At 43.9% G+C, this 21,766-nt stretch overlaps 1 protein-coding gene and 2 non-coding genes across 3 annotated transcripts; all 3 read right to left on the minus strand.

The window, feature by feature from the left end:
• Positions 1-2,149: 2,149 nt before the first annotated feature.
• On the minus strand, positions 2,150-8,675 carry RPS3 (ribosomal protein S3). Its single transcript, NM_001313777.1, has 7 exons — positions 8,612-8,675; positions 7,164-7,294; positions 6,569-6,662; positions 5,987-6,081; positions 3,687-3,874; positions 3,026-3,223; positions 2,150-2,564 (listed from the first exon to the last, which is right to left on the minus strand). The coding sequence occupies exons 1-6, from the start codon at positions 8,639-8,641 to the stop codon at positions 3,030-3,032; spliced, it is 732 nt and encodes a 243-aa protein (NP_001300706.1). The 5' UTR covers positions 8,642-8,675; the 3' UTR covers positions 2,150-2,564; positions 3,026-3,029.
• LOC119865099 lies at positions 3,330-3,474 on the minus strand. Its single transcript, XR_005375957.1, has one exon. It is a non-coding gene; the product is annotated as a small nucleolar RNA SNORD15 (small nucleolar RNA).
• On the minus strand, positions 7,426-7,573 carry LOC119865100. Its single transcript, XR_005375958.1, has one exon. It is a non-coding gene; the product is annotated as a small nucleolar RNA SNORD15 (small nucleolar RNA).
• Positions 8,676-21,766: the final 13,091 nt, after the last annotated feature.

Here is a 21,766-nt window from a genome sequence, read left to right on the forward strand (position 1 = left end):
TTTCTCCCCACCTCAGGCAGCTGGATTACACACAGGAGTAGCCAGTCAGATATTCACATGTCAACTTTCAACTTTAAAGGGACTGACACAGGGATCCCTGGGTGGCGCAGCGGTTTGGCGCCTGCCTTTGGCCCAGGGCGCGATCCCGGAGACCCGGGATCGAATCCCACATCGGGCTCCCGGTGCATGGAGCCTGCTTCTCCCTCTGCCTGTGTCTCTGCCTCTCTCTCTGTGACTATCATAAATAAATAAAAATTAAAAAAATAAAAAATTAAAAAAAATAAAATGTCAAAGGGACTGACACAAAGGAAAAAGAGATAGCTGAAAAACTAATCTAGGATTGGTGGTGTTAACATCCTCCAGAGTAACCTGCATTTCTTGATGGGCTGTGGTTAGAGTGCTTACCTAAGTTCTACATTTACTTTCGTTTTTTGAAATCGTTAAAAAAAAAAAAAAACACACCCCAAAGCCTTTCTTTACTGGAGTAATGGCTATCCAAGGGTACGTTCACATTAACTCCAGCTTTACAAACGCATGCCAATAAACCACGTACTTTTCCACATGTGCATGCAATTCAATGAGTTTTACTTTCCTTCCCCAAGCTACTACTTTGATACTTATTTCCTGCTACAGCACCCCCTGGTGGGACATTAACAGCACTTCTGAATCCAACACCCCGAACTTCCAGTTTTAAGTAGATTAAAGAATTTAAACAATTACATAATTTGATACACGAAGACCTGTGACTGGCTGTGCTAGTACTAGACACTGAGGCCCTACATGATCAGGATTGCCTTAACCTGTTACCAGCACCCAGTATTCTGGATGCTATTAGCCTGAACTACTTTCACAGCAAAAAAATCTCCTCACAACTGAACTACACAAGTCCAAAAATACAAGAATTAAAGCAACATAGCTCCAACACTTTTCAGTAAATTGCAAAATGCCACTAGTTTTACCCAGAAGGGATAAATAAAACCCTATTGCCTGGGGCAGCCCTGGTGGCGCAGCGGTTTGGCGCCACCTGCAGCCTGAGGTGTGATCCTGGGGATCCGGGATCGAGTCCCACATCAGGCTCCCTGCATGGAGCCTGCTTCTCCCTGTCTGTGTCTCTGCCTCTCTCACACTCTCAAAAAAAACAAACAAACAAACAAACAAAAACCCTATTGCCTGTATTTCATTAGATTTGGGGGTGGGCACAGAATCATTTATCCAGAGCACTCAAATCTCACTTTACACACATATAGTACTGACGAGGCCCAACACCAGCCTGTCTAAAATCACCTCCTCCTTAGCCCTTCCCAGAAAACTTTCATCAGCTTGAGAAACTGTCACCTCAAGGTGAGGGGAAGAATGGGGAAATAAGGAACATTTACATTTTTTATTCAGGCTCTAGTTCCTAATACATTAGGGACTAGAATATACACATTCCACTCCCTAAAACAGTAAACACGTTAGCTTTGCCAGAGGTTATGGACTTCTAAAGGGAAGTGTCTCTACTAGTGATAGGTGGTCTCAGTTCCATGAACCCTGACAAAAACAGGGCAGCCCTGATGGCTCAGCAGTTTAGCACCAGCCTTCAGCCCAGGGTGTGATCCTGGAGACCAGGGATCGAGTTCCCTGTCGGGCTCCCTGCATGGAGCCTGCTTCTCCCTCTGCCTGGATCTCTGCCGCGCTCTCTCTCTGGGTCTCTCATGAATAAATACAATCTTTAAAACAAAACCACACTGACAAAACCAGCAATAGGTGATGGTCTAGATACAGCATAAATATCAAAGGTTCTTGAAGGAGGGGGCAGAGATACATTTGTCGCTGTGCTCAATGGAACTCATTCCCTATATAGCCACGTAGGATTTTCATGCCACCTTGGTCCCACACTACTTTCACCCAAAGAAACTACGAGGACCCCATTTCTTATAACTATCAATAGAAAGCACTTCAAATATGACAAACTGTAGACAATGTAAATGTTCTTTACATTCTTCTAAAGTATAATGGCTAAAAGGACTGAACAAAGAAGTGTGGATTCTAATAAATGTACTTCTCAGGCTTTTCAGTGGCACAAGCAAATTCCCTTTACACTTCAGACATGCTCAGGATAAAATGTAGAATTATACAAAACTACCTATAGTGTAGAAATGACCGAAAATACAATAGGCACCGTATTTATTTTCTATGTGCAATAAGATTTCTTTATGCATTAGAAAAGAAAAACATCTTAAATATATCCCTCTTCCAAACCTATAACCTCAAACTGTGGGTGAATTAATCAAGGTGCTATCCAACTAGCAATCAGCCTTCACTTTACACAGATTTATAGGATATTACTCTGGTTAGCTGTTTGGGTCTTCCTGTTCTGGCTCTTGCCTCACAACAACAGCTGAAACCAAGGATTTCAGGGAAAATGAGGCCGGCAGCCAACCAAGTTAATGTTCCCTTCAGGCAATAGAATTCTCAGACCAAATAGTGGACAGTCTATTTGTGCCACGTGTTTTACTCAAATATTTTATTAAAGGTCTTCACAGAGTAAAATCCAGCCTCCAGATCCAACTGCCAAGGAGACCCTGAAACCAAATAGAGCACAACAGTAAGAACAGAATCTTCACCTGAATATTGGGTTGTTTCATTTCTCATTTAGGGTTTGCATGAAGAATATATACACACAGAACACCTAGAAACAAACAAAAGGTGCTAGCCATAGAAGAGGATTGGTGATACCTTTTTAACTGCTGAAGGGGCTGCTGAACAACAGGTAACTACTAACAAGAGTGCCTTGATTTTAAGTAAATAAAAGGAAAATTCTTGTTTCAAACACACTGGTAAACATAGGAATGTCTTAGGAGACTAAAGGCAAATCTCTCTTCCTACAGAATCCCTGGTTAAATGGGCCTCTGGCTCCAACCGTGGTAAGTATAATCCAATGTTTACATAGCAAGTGCTTACAACAGTACGGGATATACAATTATTAGGGAGACAAAGGATAAGGGTCCTTCATGCCCACCCCAAGAAGCCCCTAGAGACACACCTATTTATGCTGTGGGTACTGGCTGCGGCATAGCAGGCGGCTCTGGCTTCCCACCCTTCTGTTCCGAGATGGGGGTGGTGGGCAGTATCTCATCCTTGGGTTCCACAATGCTCACATGATCTGGCAGGGGCTTCTTAGGGCCAATCTTACCACTAGGGTCCCAGGGAAGCATGATCTTGACTTTGATGCCCAGCACACCTGGAAGATGCCATAATTAGAATCTAGCTGTGGTTGTACCTGTCCCACAATAGGATAGAGCAGAGTAAAATAATAGTAGGTTACTCAAGCACCCATGGATCCAGTCCCTTCTCAGACAAATGCCTCTAATCAATCAATAAACAGGACACTTTTGCAAAAGGAACCCATGCACAGCACCACAGAACGTGGCACTGACAAGGACCAAGAGCAGGATGTGACCTTTCTGACTCGTCATCGTGTCATCACCGAAGGGTACATAGGTGGCTGAGACAAAAGCAAACCAACTCTTGGATCTCAGCAATTTACTTCTTAGAGGTCAATGCAGCTCGTGAATAAACTCACATGGAGTACAAACATGCTCCACTACTCCCAAAACATGTTCCCTGACATGGAGGTATACATGAAAAAAAAACCACATCTATCTGCTAAAAGCCCTCTGCCTCAAGCACTCCCAGCTGCTCACCCTGTCTGAGCAGCACATGGCGCACAGCGGTGTCAACGTAGTAGTTAACAGGGTCTCCACTGTGAATCATCAAGCCATCCACAAACTTCATGGATTTAGCCCTCTGTCCTCGGAGTTTCCCAGACACCACGACCTCACAGCCTTTGGCCCCACTCTCCATGATGAACCGCAGCACACCATAGCAGGCCCTTTGGGAGAACAAGAAACATCCACCTGTTATAACCAAAGACAAGACTATTCAAGCCTACCCTATCCCCATCCCACCTCCCATTCTCTTTTTTTAAGATTTTATTTATTTATTCACAGGAGACACAGAGAAAGAGAGAGAAAAAGAGAGAGAGAGGCAGAGACACAGGCAGAGGGAGAAGCAGGCTCCATGCAGGAAGCCCAATGTGGGACTCGATCCTGGGACCCCAGGATCACACCCTAGCTAAAGGCAGATGCTCAACTGCTGAGCCACCCAGGCATCCTAACCACCCTGTCATTCTTAAAAAAATAAAAACAAAGCCATAGACTTACTAGTCTACAATATCTTCAGTGTTCCTTTAATGGAGAATAAATTTGACCAGAGCCTGGCAATTCTCCATTCCTATCACACCTAATCTTAAGGTAATTCTTTAAGGAATATATATTCCAGTTCCTTCTAACCCAAATGCTTCACAGCATTGGGTGTACATTACAATCACCTCAAGATTAAACTAGAACAACACCTGTGAAGTCCAAGCCTCACACCAGGTCAATTAAACTGGCAATTACAGACTCAAGAATTTACTCTTTTTTTTTTTTTTTTCATTTGGGATAGAGGACACATGCAAATGGAGGGAGGGGAGATCTTAAGCAGCCTCCACACTCAATACAGATTGAGAGCTGACCATGGTTCAATCTAACAACTCTGAGATCACATCCTGAGCCAAAACCAAGAGTTGGACGCTTAACCAACTCAGCCACCCAGGCACCCCTAAACTGGCAATTAAATGGTGGGGGTGGTATAACTCAAGCATAGGTCATCCAGTCCATCTCTGCAAATGCAGCATTTCACAATGAGTTGGTAAACAATCAGTAAGAACCCAGTCACTGAGCGGCCCCTTTATGGTTTACTAAATATTCCTCAATCTCCAGAATTCACATTTATTAGGAATCCAAGCTACTAATGTAGGCTCCTAGCTGCCCTGAACAGAGTGCTGGAAAAGATACTTCTAGAACTATAAAAATGACAATAAGCCGTAAAATATGCCCCCCACCAACTCATTTATTACTATACACCCTAGGACATACTAATTAGGAGAGCTAGCTGCCACCTTCAACAGGGAAAGTAAAGCAGGACCCACCACTCTAGGTTCAAGCCCCTTCGCATCATCTCATTTAATCACCACTAAAAGGAGAGGTGGATATAATGACCCCCCATTTACAAACAGGAGATCCAAGGGTCAAATGTTCAGTAAGTGGCTCAGGTCTCAGAACTTCCAAGTCAGTGGGTATAAAAAGGGTTGCTGATCCACACTCCTTTTCACTTCAGCAGGTGGAGACTGAGAATTTTTCTAACAATTCCTCCAAGGATATCAGTGATCATAGCCCAAGGATTAAGCTTTTGAGGACCACAGTTCTAAGTAGTGTAGCTGGCATTCAAACCAGCCAGGCAGTCTTTCTTGTATGTCCCTACCTATAACACCTTTCCTGCCATCCATCTCCCCACCAGGTCAATGTTCCTAAAGCACAGCTCTTAATTTCTTCTCCTGCTGAGAAAACCTCCCAGGGCTCTGCAGGAAGTACCACCTAAATTTCATACACCCAGGAAAAGCATTCCAATTACAACAATGAAAGTACACAAAGAGCTCCTACTGAAACCTCATCAGAAGGCCCGGCTCCAGGGCCAATCTAGCTACCTCATACACTCTATAATCCACTCCTCACATCATACCTACATACTGCTCAGATTAGCTCTCTCCCATCAGGACTATGTCTTATGCCTTTATAATCTCCACACTTCATGGAGCTAACTTCAACGGGAACCCTGACCTCCTCTCCCTGGAGTTGTTTTTGTTCTATTACCTAAGCACCAAGAAGTGTACTCCCTTTATAGCACTGACCACTCTTTAAAACATAATCATTCAGGGATGCCTGGGTGGCTCAGTAGTTGAGTGTCTGCCTTTGGCTCAGGGTGTGATCCTGGTCCAGGGATTGAGTCCTGCATCAGGCTCCCTGTGAGGAGCCTGCTTCTCCCTCTATCTCCCTGCCTCTCTGTGTATAACTCATGAATAAATAAATAAAATCTTGAAAAAAAAAAGTCTCAGGACACTTACCTCCGCACAGCAAGGCCTCCTAGGAGTTTGTAACGCAGTGACTCTGCCTGGGCAATAGCACATAGACCTCTTGTGGCCACCTTTTCGGCATAGAGCTTTAAGAAGAAATCAAGGTACACCCTTAAACCTGTTAACTTTCCCCATTGTTTTCAATTAAAGAAAAAAAAAAAACTCATTCACCATACAAGCATGTGGTCACTGTGGCATCCCTCAAGTACTAAAACACTCCTACTACTCATAGGTAGCCTACGCTGTGACATAGTCTGAATCTTTCCTTATTGCCCTCTCATCCCTAGATACTTCTACAGCTACATCAAGTGATGGGATAGCCAATCCATCATACATATCATTACCATACTTAAGTTGAGAGTAAAAAAAAGTCCCTTAACCACCAGAAATGAGCAGAAAAGGCCTATAAAATAAAGCCTGCTACTTATTAAGACAACCAACAAAACACCAATTCATATGTAATACTTGGTGATAACTAAGGTCTTCATGACATTAAGGGTTTATAAAAGTAACCACCCTAAATAACCATTTCCAGGTCCACGGTAATCTCTGGCAAAAGGCAAAATCACTCACCTCTACACTGCCCTCAGGAAAACCAAACCTCTTCTGAACCACAGCAGTCAATTCCCGGATCCTCCGGCCCTTTTCACCAAGAACATTCTGTGTCCTGAGAAAACGAAAATACACAATAGCTCTCACAAAACTGCAAACATGGCTTTAAATTTTACATATATGTGGTAATGAAGTCTCACCCGTCTAACATAGAAAATACAAATTTTGGATGACAAGAGCTAGAATCAGATTTAAAAGGCAGTTACGAAAATACACATTTGTGGGGTGCCACGTTGGCTCAGTTGGTAAGTGTCTGCCTTTGGCTCAGGTCACTCAGGTCAAGATCCCAGGGCCCTGGGATCAAGCCCGGCAAAGGGCTCCCTGCTCCTCCCTCAGCCCCTCAACACCCCCTCCCATCCTCCGCTTTGCACTCTCAGTCAAATGAATAAAATCTTTTTTTTTTTTTTTCAAATGAATAAAAATCTTAAAAACAAAAACAAACCACTTACGTTTGCTAATAAGGCCAATTCACTGGTTCTCCCTGGAAGTTTACAGAATACACCAACCTAGCATATACAACAAGTAACAGGTGCTAACCAGGAAAATGAGATCTCACCTGGTGGCCAGGATAATGATTTCTGTCCTGGTTGGTGTAACTCGGACCTCAACCCCAGAGTAGCCATCTTCAGCGAGCTCCCGAGTGAGAAACTCATTCAGTTCAGCTTTGAAGATGCCATCAGCGACAAACTAACCAAAAGGGAAAATTCACAATTAGAACGTGGGATGGCAGGGTCATTGTCCTTCTGCCAATGCAACACCTCATACAAACATCCCATCATCACTCTTACTACCCTTGTTCCAACACAGAATTTAACAACCCTTCTCAGACAAATGCCTCTAGATCGTCCTTTGGAAGTTACTTTAACCCAAGGACCCTTAAAACTGCCACAGAACGCAGCAAGGAGTAGGGGCCGCCTGGCAAAGATAACACCTCCAGTCAGACTCGTCATCTTCTCTTCATTGAAGGGTTTTAAAGACTTCTTTAGGAGTAGCACATGCCAAACAAACAGCTGCTCTAAAATGGCACATTCACGGGATGCCCAGGTAGCTCAGCAGTTAAGCGCCTGCCTCCGGTCCAGGGCGGCGCAGGGCGTGATCCTGGAGTCCCGAGATCCAGTCCCACATCGGGCTCCCTGCATGGAGTCTGCTTCTCCCTCTGCCTGGGTCTGTGTCTCCCATGAATAAATAAGTAAAATCTTAAGATAAATAAAATAAAATGGCACATTCACAACTCCTTCTGTCTGCAGAGCAGAGATGCTACCTTTGTAACCCATGAAAATACGCTGCCTTCAGGGACCATCAGAAGACTCCCAGCCATGTTATCTTGCCTACAGTACATGTCTCACAAAGCTGAACTCTAATTCGAAAAAGTGTGTGGATTTGCACGACGCTGTGTACACACACAAAATGACAAGTTAGTTGCCTCTTTCTAAAGCAAGCGGACTTTACAGTTTCCGCCTGCGGAAAAGCGAAAAGTTAAAGCTCGATCCAGTGCTCTGTCCGGTTCTCCTCCCTCCCGGTTACTTTCTCCGCGGTAGAGACGGGGCAAGATACAGCAGCCTCTCCAACCGAGGTCTCGGGGGTCAGAGGGCCGCGCCCCGACACGAAGAAGGCGTGCACACGCCACCTCCCCCCCCCAAAGTCCTAGTGAGAGACATTAGGGGGAACGGCCCAACCTCTCAAAATACGCTTACTAAAGCTACCTGTTAACCAAGTAATGCTCCCAAGCGCTTTGTCTCGGGCGGGAGGGGCGCCCGGTGCTCACGTCTGGTCTTCGCCCAGAAGCGGCAGACGTCTCTCATCACTCCCTTCCGCCGCCAAACCGCGCTCGCCTGGCTCGGGCCTCGCATTCAATCCACCGCCATCCGCGGTCCGCGGGAATGCCACGCGGCCCAGGCCGCTTCCCGAAGCAGGGCTCGAAGCTGAGGGTCTCGCGACGGCATCTCGACAAGCCTCGACCCGCGCGGCACCACAGATCCCCGAACCTAGACCCCAGCGTCTTACCTTCCTCTTCTTGGAAATTTGCACCGCCATCTTGCCGCCGCGCGCCCCGGAAAGAAAAGGAAGTGGCTCGTGGGCGGAAGTAGGTATAAAGGGCGCGAGCTACGACAAAGAACTGCGCGACGTCGACGCCTGTAGGCGCTCCTGGGAATTGTAGTTTTTAGGAAGGCATTAAAGAGGGGAAAAAAAGGAGGGGTAATGGAGACACGTATAGGCAGAAACAGGAAAGGGAGCAGATCAATCAGGGGAGCTTAGGTCCAATTCTTATTAGCTTAAGTGAGCAACGTGAGGCGCAGAGATGGAAATTACAGGTATAAACTCACACAGCAACAGCGTGCAATCCTAGTCCCTGCACTCTACACTCAATGAAATTCGTTTAGGTCCAGCCCTTCTGTGTCCGTTTTCTCTGTTCCAAATGCTGGCGATATAAATATCTAATATTTATTAAATATGCTAGGGACTGTTCTATGCCCTTTATATTATGAACTCATTTACCTCTGCCTCACTTTCATAAAGTCCATTAAAACTAGTAACGGAAGTCACCAAGTAGTGGTTCATGGGGTCACAATTATTTTTCCGTTAAAAAAAACTGTACCCCTTATATTTTGAAATTTTCAAGCACACAGGAAGGTTGAAAGAATTATGTATATGCGTCACTAAGGTGATCCAATTAACATTTTTGCCATATTTGCTTTATCCCATATCTATCCATCCCTCTATCCACCCAAGGGTGCATCTTTTGATCTTTTTCAAGGTAAATTACAGCCCTCTGCACACTTTACTCTGAAACACCTCAACAACAGTTTTATTGAGAAATAATTGGCATACATCACTGTATACGTTTGAGGCATGCAGCATGATGCTTTGATTTACAAATATTGTGAAATGATGACCAAAATAGGTTCAGCTAATACCCATCGTGTCATACAGATACAATAAAAAGAAAAGAAGAAAAGAAAAACAAGTTTTTCTGTGATGAACAGTTTTATTTTAAATTTGAATAGTTTTTTTTTCAAAGATTTATTTATTTATTCATGAGAGACACAGAGAGAGTGAGGCAGAGACACAGGCAGAGGGAGAAGCAGACTCCCCACAGGAAGCCTGATGCAGGACTGGATTCCAAGACCCCCAAGATCACAATCTGAGCCAAGGGCAGATGTTCAACCACTGACCTACCCAGGTGCCCCTTAAATTTGAATAGTTTGCCTACATTTAAAAATCAGGAAACTTCTCTATAAAACTCTTTTAAGCTTCTCTTAAAAATACAGAAAGATCCAGCAAAATACTAGACCTACATTTCCTCATGGCAGCCCTCTCCTTCCCTGTTTTATGGCGAAGGGCTTTCCAACATGCCACAATCCCTGGCATCTTCACTCATTCATTGTCTGGCTCTAGAAGCCATTTGAGCTTTTCCCCAGCAGCAGAAAGAATCTGATGCAAAGTTCTGTCCTATACTCATGGAATCACCAGAGTTCTCGGGGGAGCAGAGCAGAGGGACCAGGGAAGATGAAAAGAAGTTGATGGACCAAAGAGATAAGGAGGCTATGGAGCTATGTATCTTGGTGATGGACTGAGGTTGAGGAGGAATTGAGGATACCCCAGTTTCTGACTCCAGCGGTGGAAGCTTGGTGACAACCCTCACTGAGATGAGGAACCCATGATCAGGCTTTTTTTCTGTGTGTTGTCTCCCTGTGCTCTCTGCTCCTTTCCTTATCCAACTCCATGGTCTATTAATTCAATGGTGCCAGACTGATATAGTCTCCACCCTTGTGAGTCTGACCTCTGTGTGCCCCCACTCAGGGCATGGGCACTGTGGGAGCCAGAAGGGGAGCACCCCTTGCATGCATGCTGGGGTCAGCATATTTCCTTGTTCAGATATGTCCCTCATCCTCCTACAGTGTCTGTTCTAATCTTTGCCAAATCAGAACCTCTCCCTCACTCTCAGCAGTCAACTTGCTTCCTAACCCTTTGTCCCCAGGTAGATTATACCGGCAAGAACTGCCTCTCACCCATCTTAGAATTGTATGTGTCCTTGGCCCTCCCTCCCTACTCAGGAAAGAGACTTCTGGTTCACATTTAGTTTTCTTCTTTTGAGACCTTGCCCTAGCAGTCATGGCTTATCTTTCCTGTGATACTATTCTTTTACTGGCTCTTTCCTTCCCTGTGCTAAGTATGTCACTCTCTCTTAGTTGCTCCCATAACCATAACACCTTGTCTCATTGGGTTGGAATGGGCTGCTTATGTCCCACTAGACCATCAACACCAAACCTGTTTTGTTCATTACATCCAGAGCCTAGGGTATGGCCTGGCTTAAGCCCAGTGTCAGTAAAAGTTTGATGAGCAAATAAATCAATGCATGGATTCTGGCTTTAGATCATTTCCTAGTAGCATGGTTCATATGAATTTGCTGGCAAGTACCATATCTGAACCAAACCCTGGAGACCCAAAACTGAGCATCAGACCATGGTGAGTTCTTGGAGGTAAATCCACTGCTGAAGGCTTCATAGTTGCTCATTTACTGCCTTTCTCCAGTGACACTAAGAGGCTGCCTTCTAGGTATTGTGCTCTGGTTCCAGAAGGAAGCCCAAAAAGGAAGCCTTTGTCTTTATCATGATGCCTTACATTTTATCTAAGACCATTATAATAAGATATTAAATTACTCAAAATAACACCATAAAAATAATAGTGGTCACAATACACTGAACTCTAATCCAAGAAGGAACTGTGAGAGTGATTTAATCTCCCCCTGGGTCTCTGAAGTGTAGACAAAGCTCACTGTGTTGAGCCTACAGTGCCACAGAAGAATCCCCAGAACTGGAAAGAGGGAGCCTTGTGTATGAGAACACATACGGCCACATGCAGGCCATGCCAGGGCTCTGCGAGTGCCACACAAGTAGGTACTTTCTTGAAATTCCTGAAAACTGAAGGGGAAATTTGCCCTGGCTGAACAAATACACTGCACGATTTTGGAAGACAGTGTAGTCACTTGAAGACCAGAACAATGGAATCTCATAAAAAGCTTTAAACTTACCTGACTCCCACTAGAGGAAGTCCACATGAAAAAAAGAGAGAGATTTTTTTTTTAAGATTTTATTTATTTCTTCATGAGAGACACAGAGAGAGGCAGAGACACAGGCAGGAGAAGCAGGCTCTCTGCAAGGAGCCTGATGCAGAACTTGATCCTGGATCCTGGGATCACGCCCCGAGCCAAAGGCAGGTGCCCAACCACTGAGCCACTTAGGCATCCCAAAAAAGAGAATTTAAATACTGCAAGTGGAGGCACCTGGGTGGCTCAGTCAGTTGGGTGGCCAACTCTTGGTTTCAGCTCTGATCGTTAGATCGAGCCCCACCTCAGGCTCCAGGCTCACAGGAGTCCGCTTAGATTCTCTCTGTGTCCCTCCCTCCTCCCACACTTGCACGCTCCCTCTCTCAATGAAAAAATAAAATATTTAAAAAACAGTAATAAATAGTGCAAGCGAGGGAGGGAGTGCCTGCCTCCCTCCTCCATGAGCACCTGGCTCCCAATGAGGTAGACAGAGGGCACTTCCACTCCTGCGGATTGTCTAGGTCTCACTTCTCTGAGGGCCTCTCAGAGTGAACAGCTTGGTGGGCTGAGTGTTTGAAGAATTATGTTTTTTTTTCTACAAGATCCCTGAATAAGCTAACAACTTCATCTAGTGTTTGACCAAAGAACTGAAGATCTATGCCAGTCCTGGAGGAAAAACTGAATTCTTAGAAGGTGCATTGGTATCCACGAGGGCGCTTCTGGAGAGATTATTGTACTAGGGTAACATTGACCATATTCGGTTATCACTCACTTTATTTATTTTTTTAAATGTTTATTTATTTATGATAGAGAGAGAGAGAGAGGCAGAGACATAGGCAGAGGGAGAAGCAGGCTCCATGCACCGGGAGCCCAATGTGGGATTCGATCCCAGGTCTCCAGGATCGCACCCTGGGCCAAAGGCAGGCGCTAAACCGCTGCACCACCCAGGGCTCCCTATCACTCACTTTAGATTCTAAGGCCCCACAGTAGGACATGATGATGCTGTCACATTCTTGTTGATTTCATTAGAAATCATCAGTGACTCACTCTGGGCCTGGAATTGAATCTCTGGATATGAAGAGAAGAATACTGTAGAATAAATATAAAAAAAATATTTTTTTTACTGCATTTGTATCGATACTAAAATCTGATACCCCTCCTTACAATAAAAATCAGATCCAGTGTATGATGGAAGGGTGTGAGAAATCCTCGCACTGAGGGGAGGAGGGGATATGAATTGAGTTTCCTTGTGGAGGGTAGCTTGATGGCACCTACTATCACTCAAGACGTAGATTTCCCAGCAAATACACTCCGTTTTATCTACTCCAGAAAAACACTTACAGAAATGTACGTGGAGGTAAGGGCAAGAATACTCTTTCTGCAGTATTACCAGTAGTGAAAAAATAAATTAAAAACAGCCCAAAATCCCTTCAGTAAGGAAATGGCTCTGGAATATCATGTAGCCATTAAAGAGAATGAAGTGATTCAATATATGCACGCGAAAGGAGTACCAAGAGGGCACCTGGGTAGCTCAGTGGTTGAGCATTCGCCTTTAGCTCAGGTCGTAATCCCAGAGTCCTGAGATCAAGTCCCGCATCAGGCTCTCCGAAGGGAGTCTACTTCTCCCTCTGCCTCTTTCTATGTGTCTCTCATGAATAAATAAAAAAATATGAAAAAAATAAAGAAGGATCTATAGCCAAGTGCTAGATAGTTAAGCCTATTTCTGGGAATGGAACAGTATTGAAGAAGATTAAGGGACAATTTACTTTATTGCTTTCCTTATAATAAAAACATATCCATTACCTGTGAACTTAAAAACAAATAAAGAAAAAATTGCAAGAGCCACTTATGGTTTAGATTTCTGATCACTTGGGAAACAGTGTGAATGTCCCAGCCTCCAACACCCAATGCCACAATCCTTTCTTCTGAAAGTTTAAGGCAAAGAAAAAGTTTATTTTCTTAGATTATAGATCTGTACTTTCCCAATCAGTAGCCACTGGCCTCACGGGGCTACCAAGCACTTGAGATGTGGCTGGTCAGGGTGGAAAGTGCTAGAAATGTACAATATACACAAGATTTTAAAATATTTTTAAAAAGAACATCTCGTTAGTGTAGTTTTATATTGATTACATGTTGAGACAATAACATTTTAGATATATTGAGTTAAAATATGTTATTAAAATTAAGTTTAGGGACACCTGGATGGCTCAGGGGTTGAGCATCCGCCTTTGACTCAGGGCATGATCCTGGAGTCCTAGGATCGAGTCCCACACCGGGCTCCCTGCATGGAGCCTGCTTCTCCCTCTGCCTATGTCTCTGCCTCTCTCTCTCTCTGTGTCTCTCATGAATAAATACATAAAATCTTTTTTAAAAAATTAAGTTTACCTGTTTCTTTTGCTGTTCTTTCATGGAGCTGTGAGAAAAACTGGAATTACATATGTGGCTCCCAGCTGTGGCTCTTACAGTTCTGCTGGGCAAAGCTGTAGTAGTCCTTTTGACTGCACAGATCAATGGTTCCTGGCTTCTTTTTGTTTTCTTGGGAGTGGGCACAGTGATTGGCAGAGCCTGGGTGATTAGTAACTGTTCACAGACTTAATGATAGCTCACGTGGAGTGTTACACACCAATCTTTTTCCTCTGTTTGCCTAGGGCCTTGGGAAACTCAGAGATAAATTGCATGCTCGGTTGAGATCCTAGGACCCACTCTGTCTCAGATCCACTCTAGACAGGGGGAGGAGACCCATCAGGGGGAAATTCAGGATTGTTCCTGCAGTCCTAGAGCCAGGAAAGTCAGACCATCACAACCCCTCTTCCACATTCACACACCCTTTGTCTCCTTATAGATTGAGGCCCATGTGGTCCAGTGAATGAATAGAGGTGAACTCAGTGAGACCAATGGTTTAAGTTCAGGTTTTTCTGAGTAAACTGCCTAGGTGACCACTAGATCCACATGGCAGGCTGGGGTATTTTGTTTATTTATTAAAGATTTTATTTATTTATTCATGAGAGACACAAAGAGAGGCAGAGACACAGGCAGAGGGAGAAGCAGGCTCCCTCCAGGGAGCCTGATGTGGGACTCGATCCTGAAACCCTGGGATTACGCCCTGAGCCAAAGGCAGGTGCTCAACCACTGAGCCACCCAGGTGCCCGGGATATTGATTTAAATCCCTGCCTTTGAGATCAGCCAAAGAACTTTTCAGATTGAATGACACTTTGAAGAAATTCCAGGTTTTTTCATTCAGCAAAACTTTCCCAAGTGTCTTTTCAATGTGGCATAATGTTTAAGGTCACAGACTTAAGTCAGACAGCCTGGGTACAAGCCCCAGGTCTGGTTGTTTACTAGCTACATGACCTAAGCAAGTTATCTCTGCATAAATTTCCTCATCTGTAAAATGGATGAAAATAATAGTAAACCCACCTCACGGGACAATTGTGAGATTAAATGAATTAATATAGGGCGACCCCAGTGGCTCAGCGGTTTAGCGGCACCTGCAGCCCAGGGCCTGATCTGGAGTCCCCGGATAGAGTCTCACGTCGGGCTACCTGCATGGAGCCTGCTTCTCCCTCTGCCTGTGTCTCTGCTTCTCTCTCTCTCTAGTAAATAAATAAAATCTTAAAAAAAAGAATTAATATAGGCAAAATGCTTAGCACATAGTAAAGCACCTAGAACATAGTAAGTGCTCAATTAGCATTAGCTGTTACATGGATCCACAGCTTATGCCAGGTCCTGCAGAAACTTATGAATCTGATTGAGCCCCAGTTCAGATCTGGGGACGCAGTGGGGGATACAGATAAATAAGTGTGATAAACATCACAAGTGCCATGGTGGAGACAATAGAGTACTAAGAGGGCAGAGTATTTGAAAAGACATCACAGAGATCCAGTCCTTGAGCTGAGGTTCACAAGACACTCAGGTGTTTGCTAGACCGGTGGACACCTCAGGCAGAATGAATGGGCTGAACCCTTTGGGAGCAAAAGATGGACCTTACCTATTATGAAAATAGTCTTCTGATTCAAGAAATAAAATACATTAATAAAAAAACTTTGAAAAGAATAAAGAAGATAAAAGCAACAGTGCTGTAAGCAGTTTAAACATATTGGGACACATTTCCCCAGATCTCTCCTTAGTCAGTGGACTATATTGTGATGGATAGGTGTGCATTTGCAACATCCCACAAATGGTGTCACCACAATGCACAGGTGCCAGGAAGGATGCCAGTGCCATGCCAGGAGGGTGCAAGGGAATGGAAGCTGGATCAGAGGTGGGGCACTAAGGAAATAATGAATCCGGTTCAATCTGTTTAATATCCCAATTCTGCCCTTTTACAAGCTTTGTGATTTTAGGCAGGTCACTTAATCTTCCTGAAGCTCAGATTCTTCATCTGGAAAGAGAAGAAATGATCATTACTCTCATAGGATTTCTGTGATCCAGTTAAATGGTAGCTTTGAAACACTCGGTATAGTTCCTAGACCATGGAAAGGCTTCATTAAGTGGGGCAGACTATCATTGTTTTTAGCACAGATAAGCAACTTGGCATTTAGGTTTGCCTTAAACTTCAGTGTTCTTGGCTAAGGTAAGTTACCATCTTACCAAATACTTCCCAACACTAAAAGGTGGGCTCACATTGCTGTTCTTTGCAGAAGACCAGAACACACTAGGACTTTTCTTTTTTAAAAAGACTATTTATTTATTTATTTATTTATTTATTTATTTATTTGAGAGAGAGAGCAAGCTGGGGTGGTGAGGGGCAGAGGGAAAGAGTTTCAAGCAGACTCCCCTGCTGGGCACAGAGCCAGATGTAGGGCTCAACCCAGGACCCTGAGATCATGACCTGAGCTGAAACCAGGAGTCAGATGCTCAACCAACTGAGCCATCTGGGCACCCCCACACTGGTTCTTCTCTTTCTCATGCATGTCAGGCACAATTTGAATACTGGTAAAGGACCATACTACTATAATGTATATGGCAGATAAAACTCCCTTCAAGGGAAGATGTGGAAATAATTGGTCCAAAGATAAGACTGCTGAAGCAGAAAGATGTGGCCATGGGGCAGAAAAAAGCCAGGGAAGCCTCACCCCATCATCAGGCTTCCTCCAAGGGCATGGGATCAACATCTGGGGGGGAGAGACGGGGCCCAAGGACAGCTTCAACAGGGACCAACCAGTTAGGGCGGCACAAGCAGGTAAGAAAGACTGGCTATGTCGAATATTAGTTGACCATAAAGTTGAGGGTCCACTTCTGGATTCTCTATTCTGTTCCATTGATCTATGTGTCTGTTTTTTGTGCCAGTACCACACTGTCTTGATGACCACAGCTTTGTGGTATAACCTGAAATCTGGCATTGTGATGCTATGGTTTTCTTTTTTAATATTCCCCTGGCTATTCAGGATCTTTTTTGATTCTACACAACTCTTAAGATGATTTGTTCCAACTCTCTGAAGAAAGTCCATGGTATTTTGATAGGGATTGCATTAAATGTGTAAATTCCCCTGGGTAGCATTGACATTTTCGCAATATTAATTCTTCCAATCCATGAGCATGGAATACTTTTCCATCTCTTTGTGTCTTCCTCAATTTCTTTCAGAAGTGTTCTGTAGTTTTTAGGGTATAGATCCTTTACCTCTTTGGTTAGGTTTATTCCTAGGTATCTTATGCCTTTCGGTGCAATTATAAATGGGATTGACTCCTTAATTTCTCTTTCTTCAGTCTCATTGTTAGTGTATAGAAATGCCACTGATTTCTGGGCATTGATTTTGTATCCTGCCACACTGCCGAATTGCTGTATGAGTTCTAGCAATCTTGGGGTGGAGGCTTTTGGGTTTTCTATGTACAGTATCATGTCATCAGTGAAGAGGGAGAGTTTGACTTCTTCTTTGCCAGTTTGAATCCCTTTTATTTCTTTTTGTTGCCTGATTGCTGAGGCTAGGACGTCTAATACTATGTTGAATAGTAGTGGTGAAAGTGGACATCTCTGTCTTGTTCCTGATCTTAAGGGAAAGGCTCTCACTGTTTCCCCATTGAGAATGATATTTGCTGTGGGCTTTTCGTAGATGGCTTTGAAGATGCTGAGGAATGTTCCCTCTATCCCTACACTCTGAAGAATTTTGATCAGGAATGGATGCTGTATTTCGTCAAATGCTTTCTCTGCATCTATTGAGAGGATCATATGGTTCTTGGTTTTTCTCTTGTTGATATGATCAATTACATTGATTGCTTTACGAGTGTTGAACCACCCTTGCATCCCGGGGATAAATCCCACTTGGTCATGGTGAATAATCTTCTTAATGCACTATTGGATCCTATATTGGCTATATTGATCCACTATTGGCTAGTATCTTTTTTTTAATGTCTCTTTTTAAAATTTTTATTTATTTATGATAGTCACACACAGAGAGAGAGAGAGGCAGAGACATAGGCAGAGGGAGAAGCAGGCTCCATGCACCGGGAGCCCAACGTGGGATTCGATCCCGGGTCTTCAGGATCTTGCCCTGGGCCAAAGGCAGGCGCTAAACCGCTGCGCCACCCAGGGATCCCTATTGGCTAGTTATCTTGTTGAGAATTTTTGCATCTGTGTTCATCAGGGATATTGGTCTGTAATTCTCCTTTTTGGTGGGGTCTTTGGTTTTGGAATTAAGGTGATGCTGGCCTCATAGAACGAGTTTGGAAGTACTCCATCTCTTCAATAAATGGTGCTGGGAAAATTGGACATCCACATGCAGAAGAATGAAACTAGACCACTCTCTTTCACCATACACAAAGATAATCTCAAAATGGATGAAAGATCTAAATGTGAGACAAGATTCCACTAAAATCCTAGAGGAGAACACAGGCAACACCTTTTTTCAACTTGGCCACAGCAACTTCTTGCAAGATACATCCATGAAGGCAAGAGAAACAAAAGCAAAAATGAACTACTGGAACTTCATCAAGATAAAAAGCTTCTGCACAGCAAAAGAAACAGTCAACAAAACTAAAAGACAACCTACAGAATGGGAGAAGGTATTTGCAAATGACCTATCAGATAAAGGGCTAGTATCCAAGATCTATAAAGAACTTATTAAACTCAACAGCAAAGAAACAAACAATCCAATCATGAAATGGGCAAAAGACAGGAACAGAAATCTCACAGAGGAAGACATAGACATGGCCAACATGCACATGAGAAAATGCTCTGCATCACTTGCCATCAGGGAAATACAAATCAAAGCCACAATGAGATCCCACCTCACACCAGTGAGAATGGGGAAAATTAACAAGACAGGAAACAACAAATGTTGGAGAGGATGTGGAGAAAGGGGAACCCTATTGCACTGTTGGTGGGAATGTGAACTGGTGCAGCCACTCTGGAAAACTGTGTGGTTCCTCAAAGAGTTAAAAATAGATCTGCCCTAGACCCAGCAATTGCACCGCTGGGGATTTACCCCAAAGATACAGATGCAGTGAAACGCTGGGACACCTGCACCCCTATATTTATAGCAGCAATGTCCACAATAGCCAAACTGTGGAAGGAGCCTCGGTGTCCGTCAAAAGATGAATGGATAAAGAAGCTGTGGTCTATGTATACAATGGAAAATTACTCAGCCATTAGAAAGGACAAATACCCACCATTTGCTTCAACATGGATGGAACTGGAGGGTATTATGCTGAGTGAAATAAGTCGATCAGAAAAGGACAAACATTATATGGTCTCATTCATTTGGGAAATATAAAAATTAGTGAAAGGGAATAAAGGGAAAGGGGAGAAAATGAGTTAAAATATCAGTGAGGATGACAAAACATGGGAGACACCTAATTCTAGGAAATGAACAAGGGGTAGTGGAAAGGGAGGTGGGCGGGGGTTTGGGGTGACTGGGTGATGGGCACTGAGGGGGGCACTTGGCGGGATTAGCACGGGGTGTTATGCTAAATGTTGGCATCCAATAAAAAAAATTAAAAAAGAAAGAAGAAAGAAAGAAAGAAAGAAAAGAAAGAAAGAAAGAAAGAAAGAAAGAAAGAAAGAAAGAAAGAAAGAAAGAAAAGAGCTGAGTGAAGTAAGTCAGTCGGAGAAGGACAAACATTATATGTTCTCATTCATGTGGGGAATATAAATAATAGTGAAAGGGAATATAAGGGAAGGGAGAAGAAATGTGTGGGAAATATCAGAAAGGGAGACAGAACGTAAAGACTGCTAACTCTGGGAAACGAACTAGGGGTGGTGGAAGGGGAGGAGGGCGGGGGGTGGGAGTGAGTGGGTGACGGGCACTGGGGGTTATTCTGTATGTTAGTAAATTGAACACCAATAAAAAATAAATAAAAAGAAAGGAAGAGAAAGAAAGAAAGAAAGAAAGAAAGAAAGAAAGAAAGAAAGAAAGAAAGAAAGAAAGAAAGGAAGAAAAGAAAGAAAGACCGGCTAGACCGTTCCCGAGAGGGCGTTACCAAATCCCACTCGAGGAGGGGGAACCCAAGTGAAGTACCCAGAGACATTGTCTAGTTTGACTTTTTCCGAAACTGGCTCTCCCAAAGCTTTGCTCACTTTGTCCTCTGGCGGCCACAATCTGCAACTACAGCGCTTTGGTCAACCTCTTTCCCAGCTAGGAGTGGGGCTGGTTGCTCTTCCCAGCGGGGATTCCTTATCCCCTCAACTGGTACACTAACCAAGTGAGCATCTTCGGGAGCCAAATTCAGGGAGTTGAGAATGTGGGAAAGCACACGGCCAGGTAGATGGACGTGCTCCACAAACAAGAGGCAGGAGGCTCTCTCCCCCGGGTTTGACTAGTGGAAACCACACATCAGGGACTGAATTTACTGTGACTCCATGGGGGTACTGGAGGTCAAGAATGAGATGGTAACAAGCCAGTGCCACCAACCTCCCAGTTTCCTGCCCAGAGCAAGCTTGTGTGAACAGGCAGCTAGTTAGCTTGGAGACAAAGGGGGGAAGGCAAGAGCCAAGAGGTGGCATGTAGCCATTGCTGCCCATGGGCAGGAGCCAGGCCTAGGGTATGACAGGGCAGGCTGTGAGCAGTGAGGGCTCCTTCTCAGAAATGGGTGCTTTGGGCTTTTATAGAGAGAAGCCATTTTAGAACCATTTGATCTAGTTCTCCAGACCCTGATCCTACAGGCTCAGGAAGCCTGGAATTCTGGCTGCAAGTCACCTCTGCTTAGCTTTGCACTCTCCCAGAGACAAAGGATATATCTGGTTCCTGAATGTTGGAGACCTCCACACAGTCATCAAACACTGGGGAGGATTCACAGCAATGGAATTAGCCTCTACTGCTGAGGGCGGGGGGCTGGGGAGAGTTTGGTGTCCTTGAGGAATGTTGATCATTCCCAAACCTCAGCAATTCCATTCCTGAGGTGCAGCCTGGACTCCGGTCTTCAAAATTTTGTGCTCACATCCTCCCTACAAGAATTTGGAGGATGCACTTTTCCTTTGTACATTCCAAGTTGTGCAGAACTTTAACATAGGTAGAACTTTCCACCATAAGTTTAAATAAACTTGCAGAGACTATAATTTCCAGCACTCTCATAATGTCAACACCTTAAAATATAGCAGTTAGTCACTCTTTTAAATGTATCCACAGGATTATAAATGCCACAGTGATTTGATACCCACAATTATCCACTTTAAAAATACGCAAACAAGTTTTTCTTGAACACTTGCACATTTCATATTGTCTCAATTTCTCCCTGAACTTGTATTTTTATTGTGCACAACCCTGGGAATGCCTTCATGCACCCTGGCAAATCCAGAGTTCCCTTGGAGTGTATCCATGACCTCTTCCCGTTAACTTTCCTTAACCTAGTTGACCAAGCTGACTCAGGTTTGATTTAGCTGGGTGATTTTCCAGGAAGACCCCAAACCAGCTGGGTGTTTTCCTAGCTCAGCAACCTGCTGATATCCTTCCCATTACTCCTTGTTTATTCATCAAAAGGGATCAGAAAAAAAAAAAAAAGAAAGAAAGAAAGAAAGAAAGAAAGAAAGAAAGAAAGAAAGAAAGAAAGAAAGAAAGAAAGAAAGAAAGAAAAGGTCTGAACCAAAATCCTAGCATACAGGGGCACAAGCCTCTAGCCACAACACTTGTAAAATATCTCTGTTTATGTAAACAACAAGTAATTTTATATACTAATAACTT

The sequence above is a fragment of the Canis lupus genome, chromosome 21, assembly GCF_011100685.1.
Source record: "Canis lupus familiaris isolate Mischka breed German Shepherd chromosome 21, alternate assembly UU_Cfam_GSD_1.0, whole genome shotgun sequence".
In the NCBI taxonomy this organism is placed as follows: Eukaryota; Metazoa; Chordata; class Mammalia; order Carnivora; family Canidae; genus Canis; species Canis lupus.

What these genes read in the sequence shown, in the direction of transcription:
- RPS3 (NM_001313777.1), bottom strand. Translation starts at nt 8,641, where the DNA reads ATGGCGGTGCAAATTTCCAAGAAGAGGAAG. An exon ending in ATCATTATCCTGGCCACCAG is followed by an intron (nt 6,663 to 7,163) that starts GTGAGATCTCAT and finishes TCGTTTTCTCAG; the next exon opens with GACACAGAATGTTCTTGGTG. An exon ending in GGAGGCCTTGCTGTGCGGAG is followed by an intron (nt 3,875 to 5,986) that starts GTAAGTGTCCTG and finishes GTTCTCCCAAAG; the next exon opens with GGCCTGCTATGGTGTGCTGC.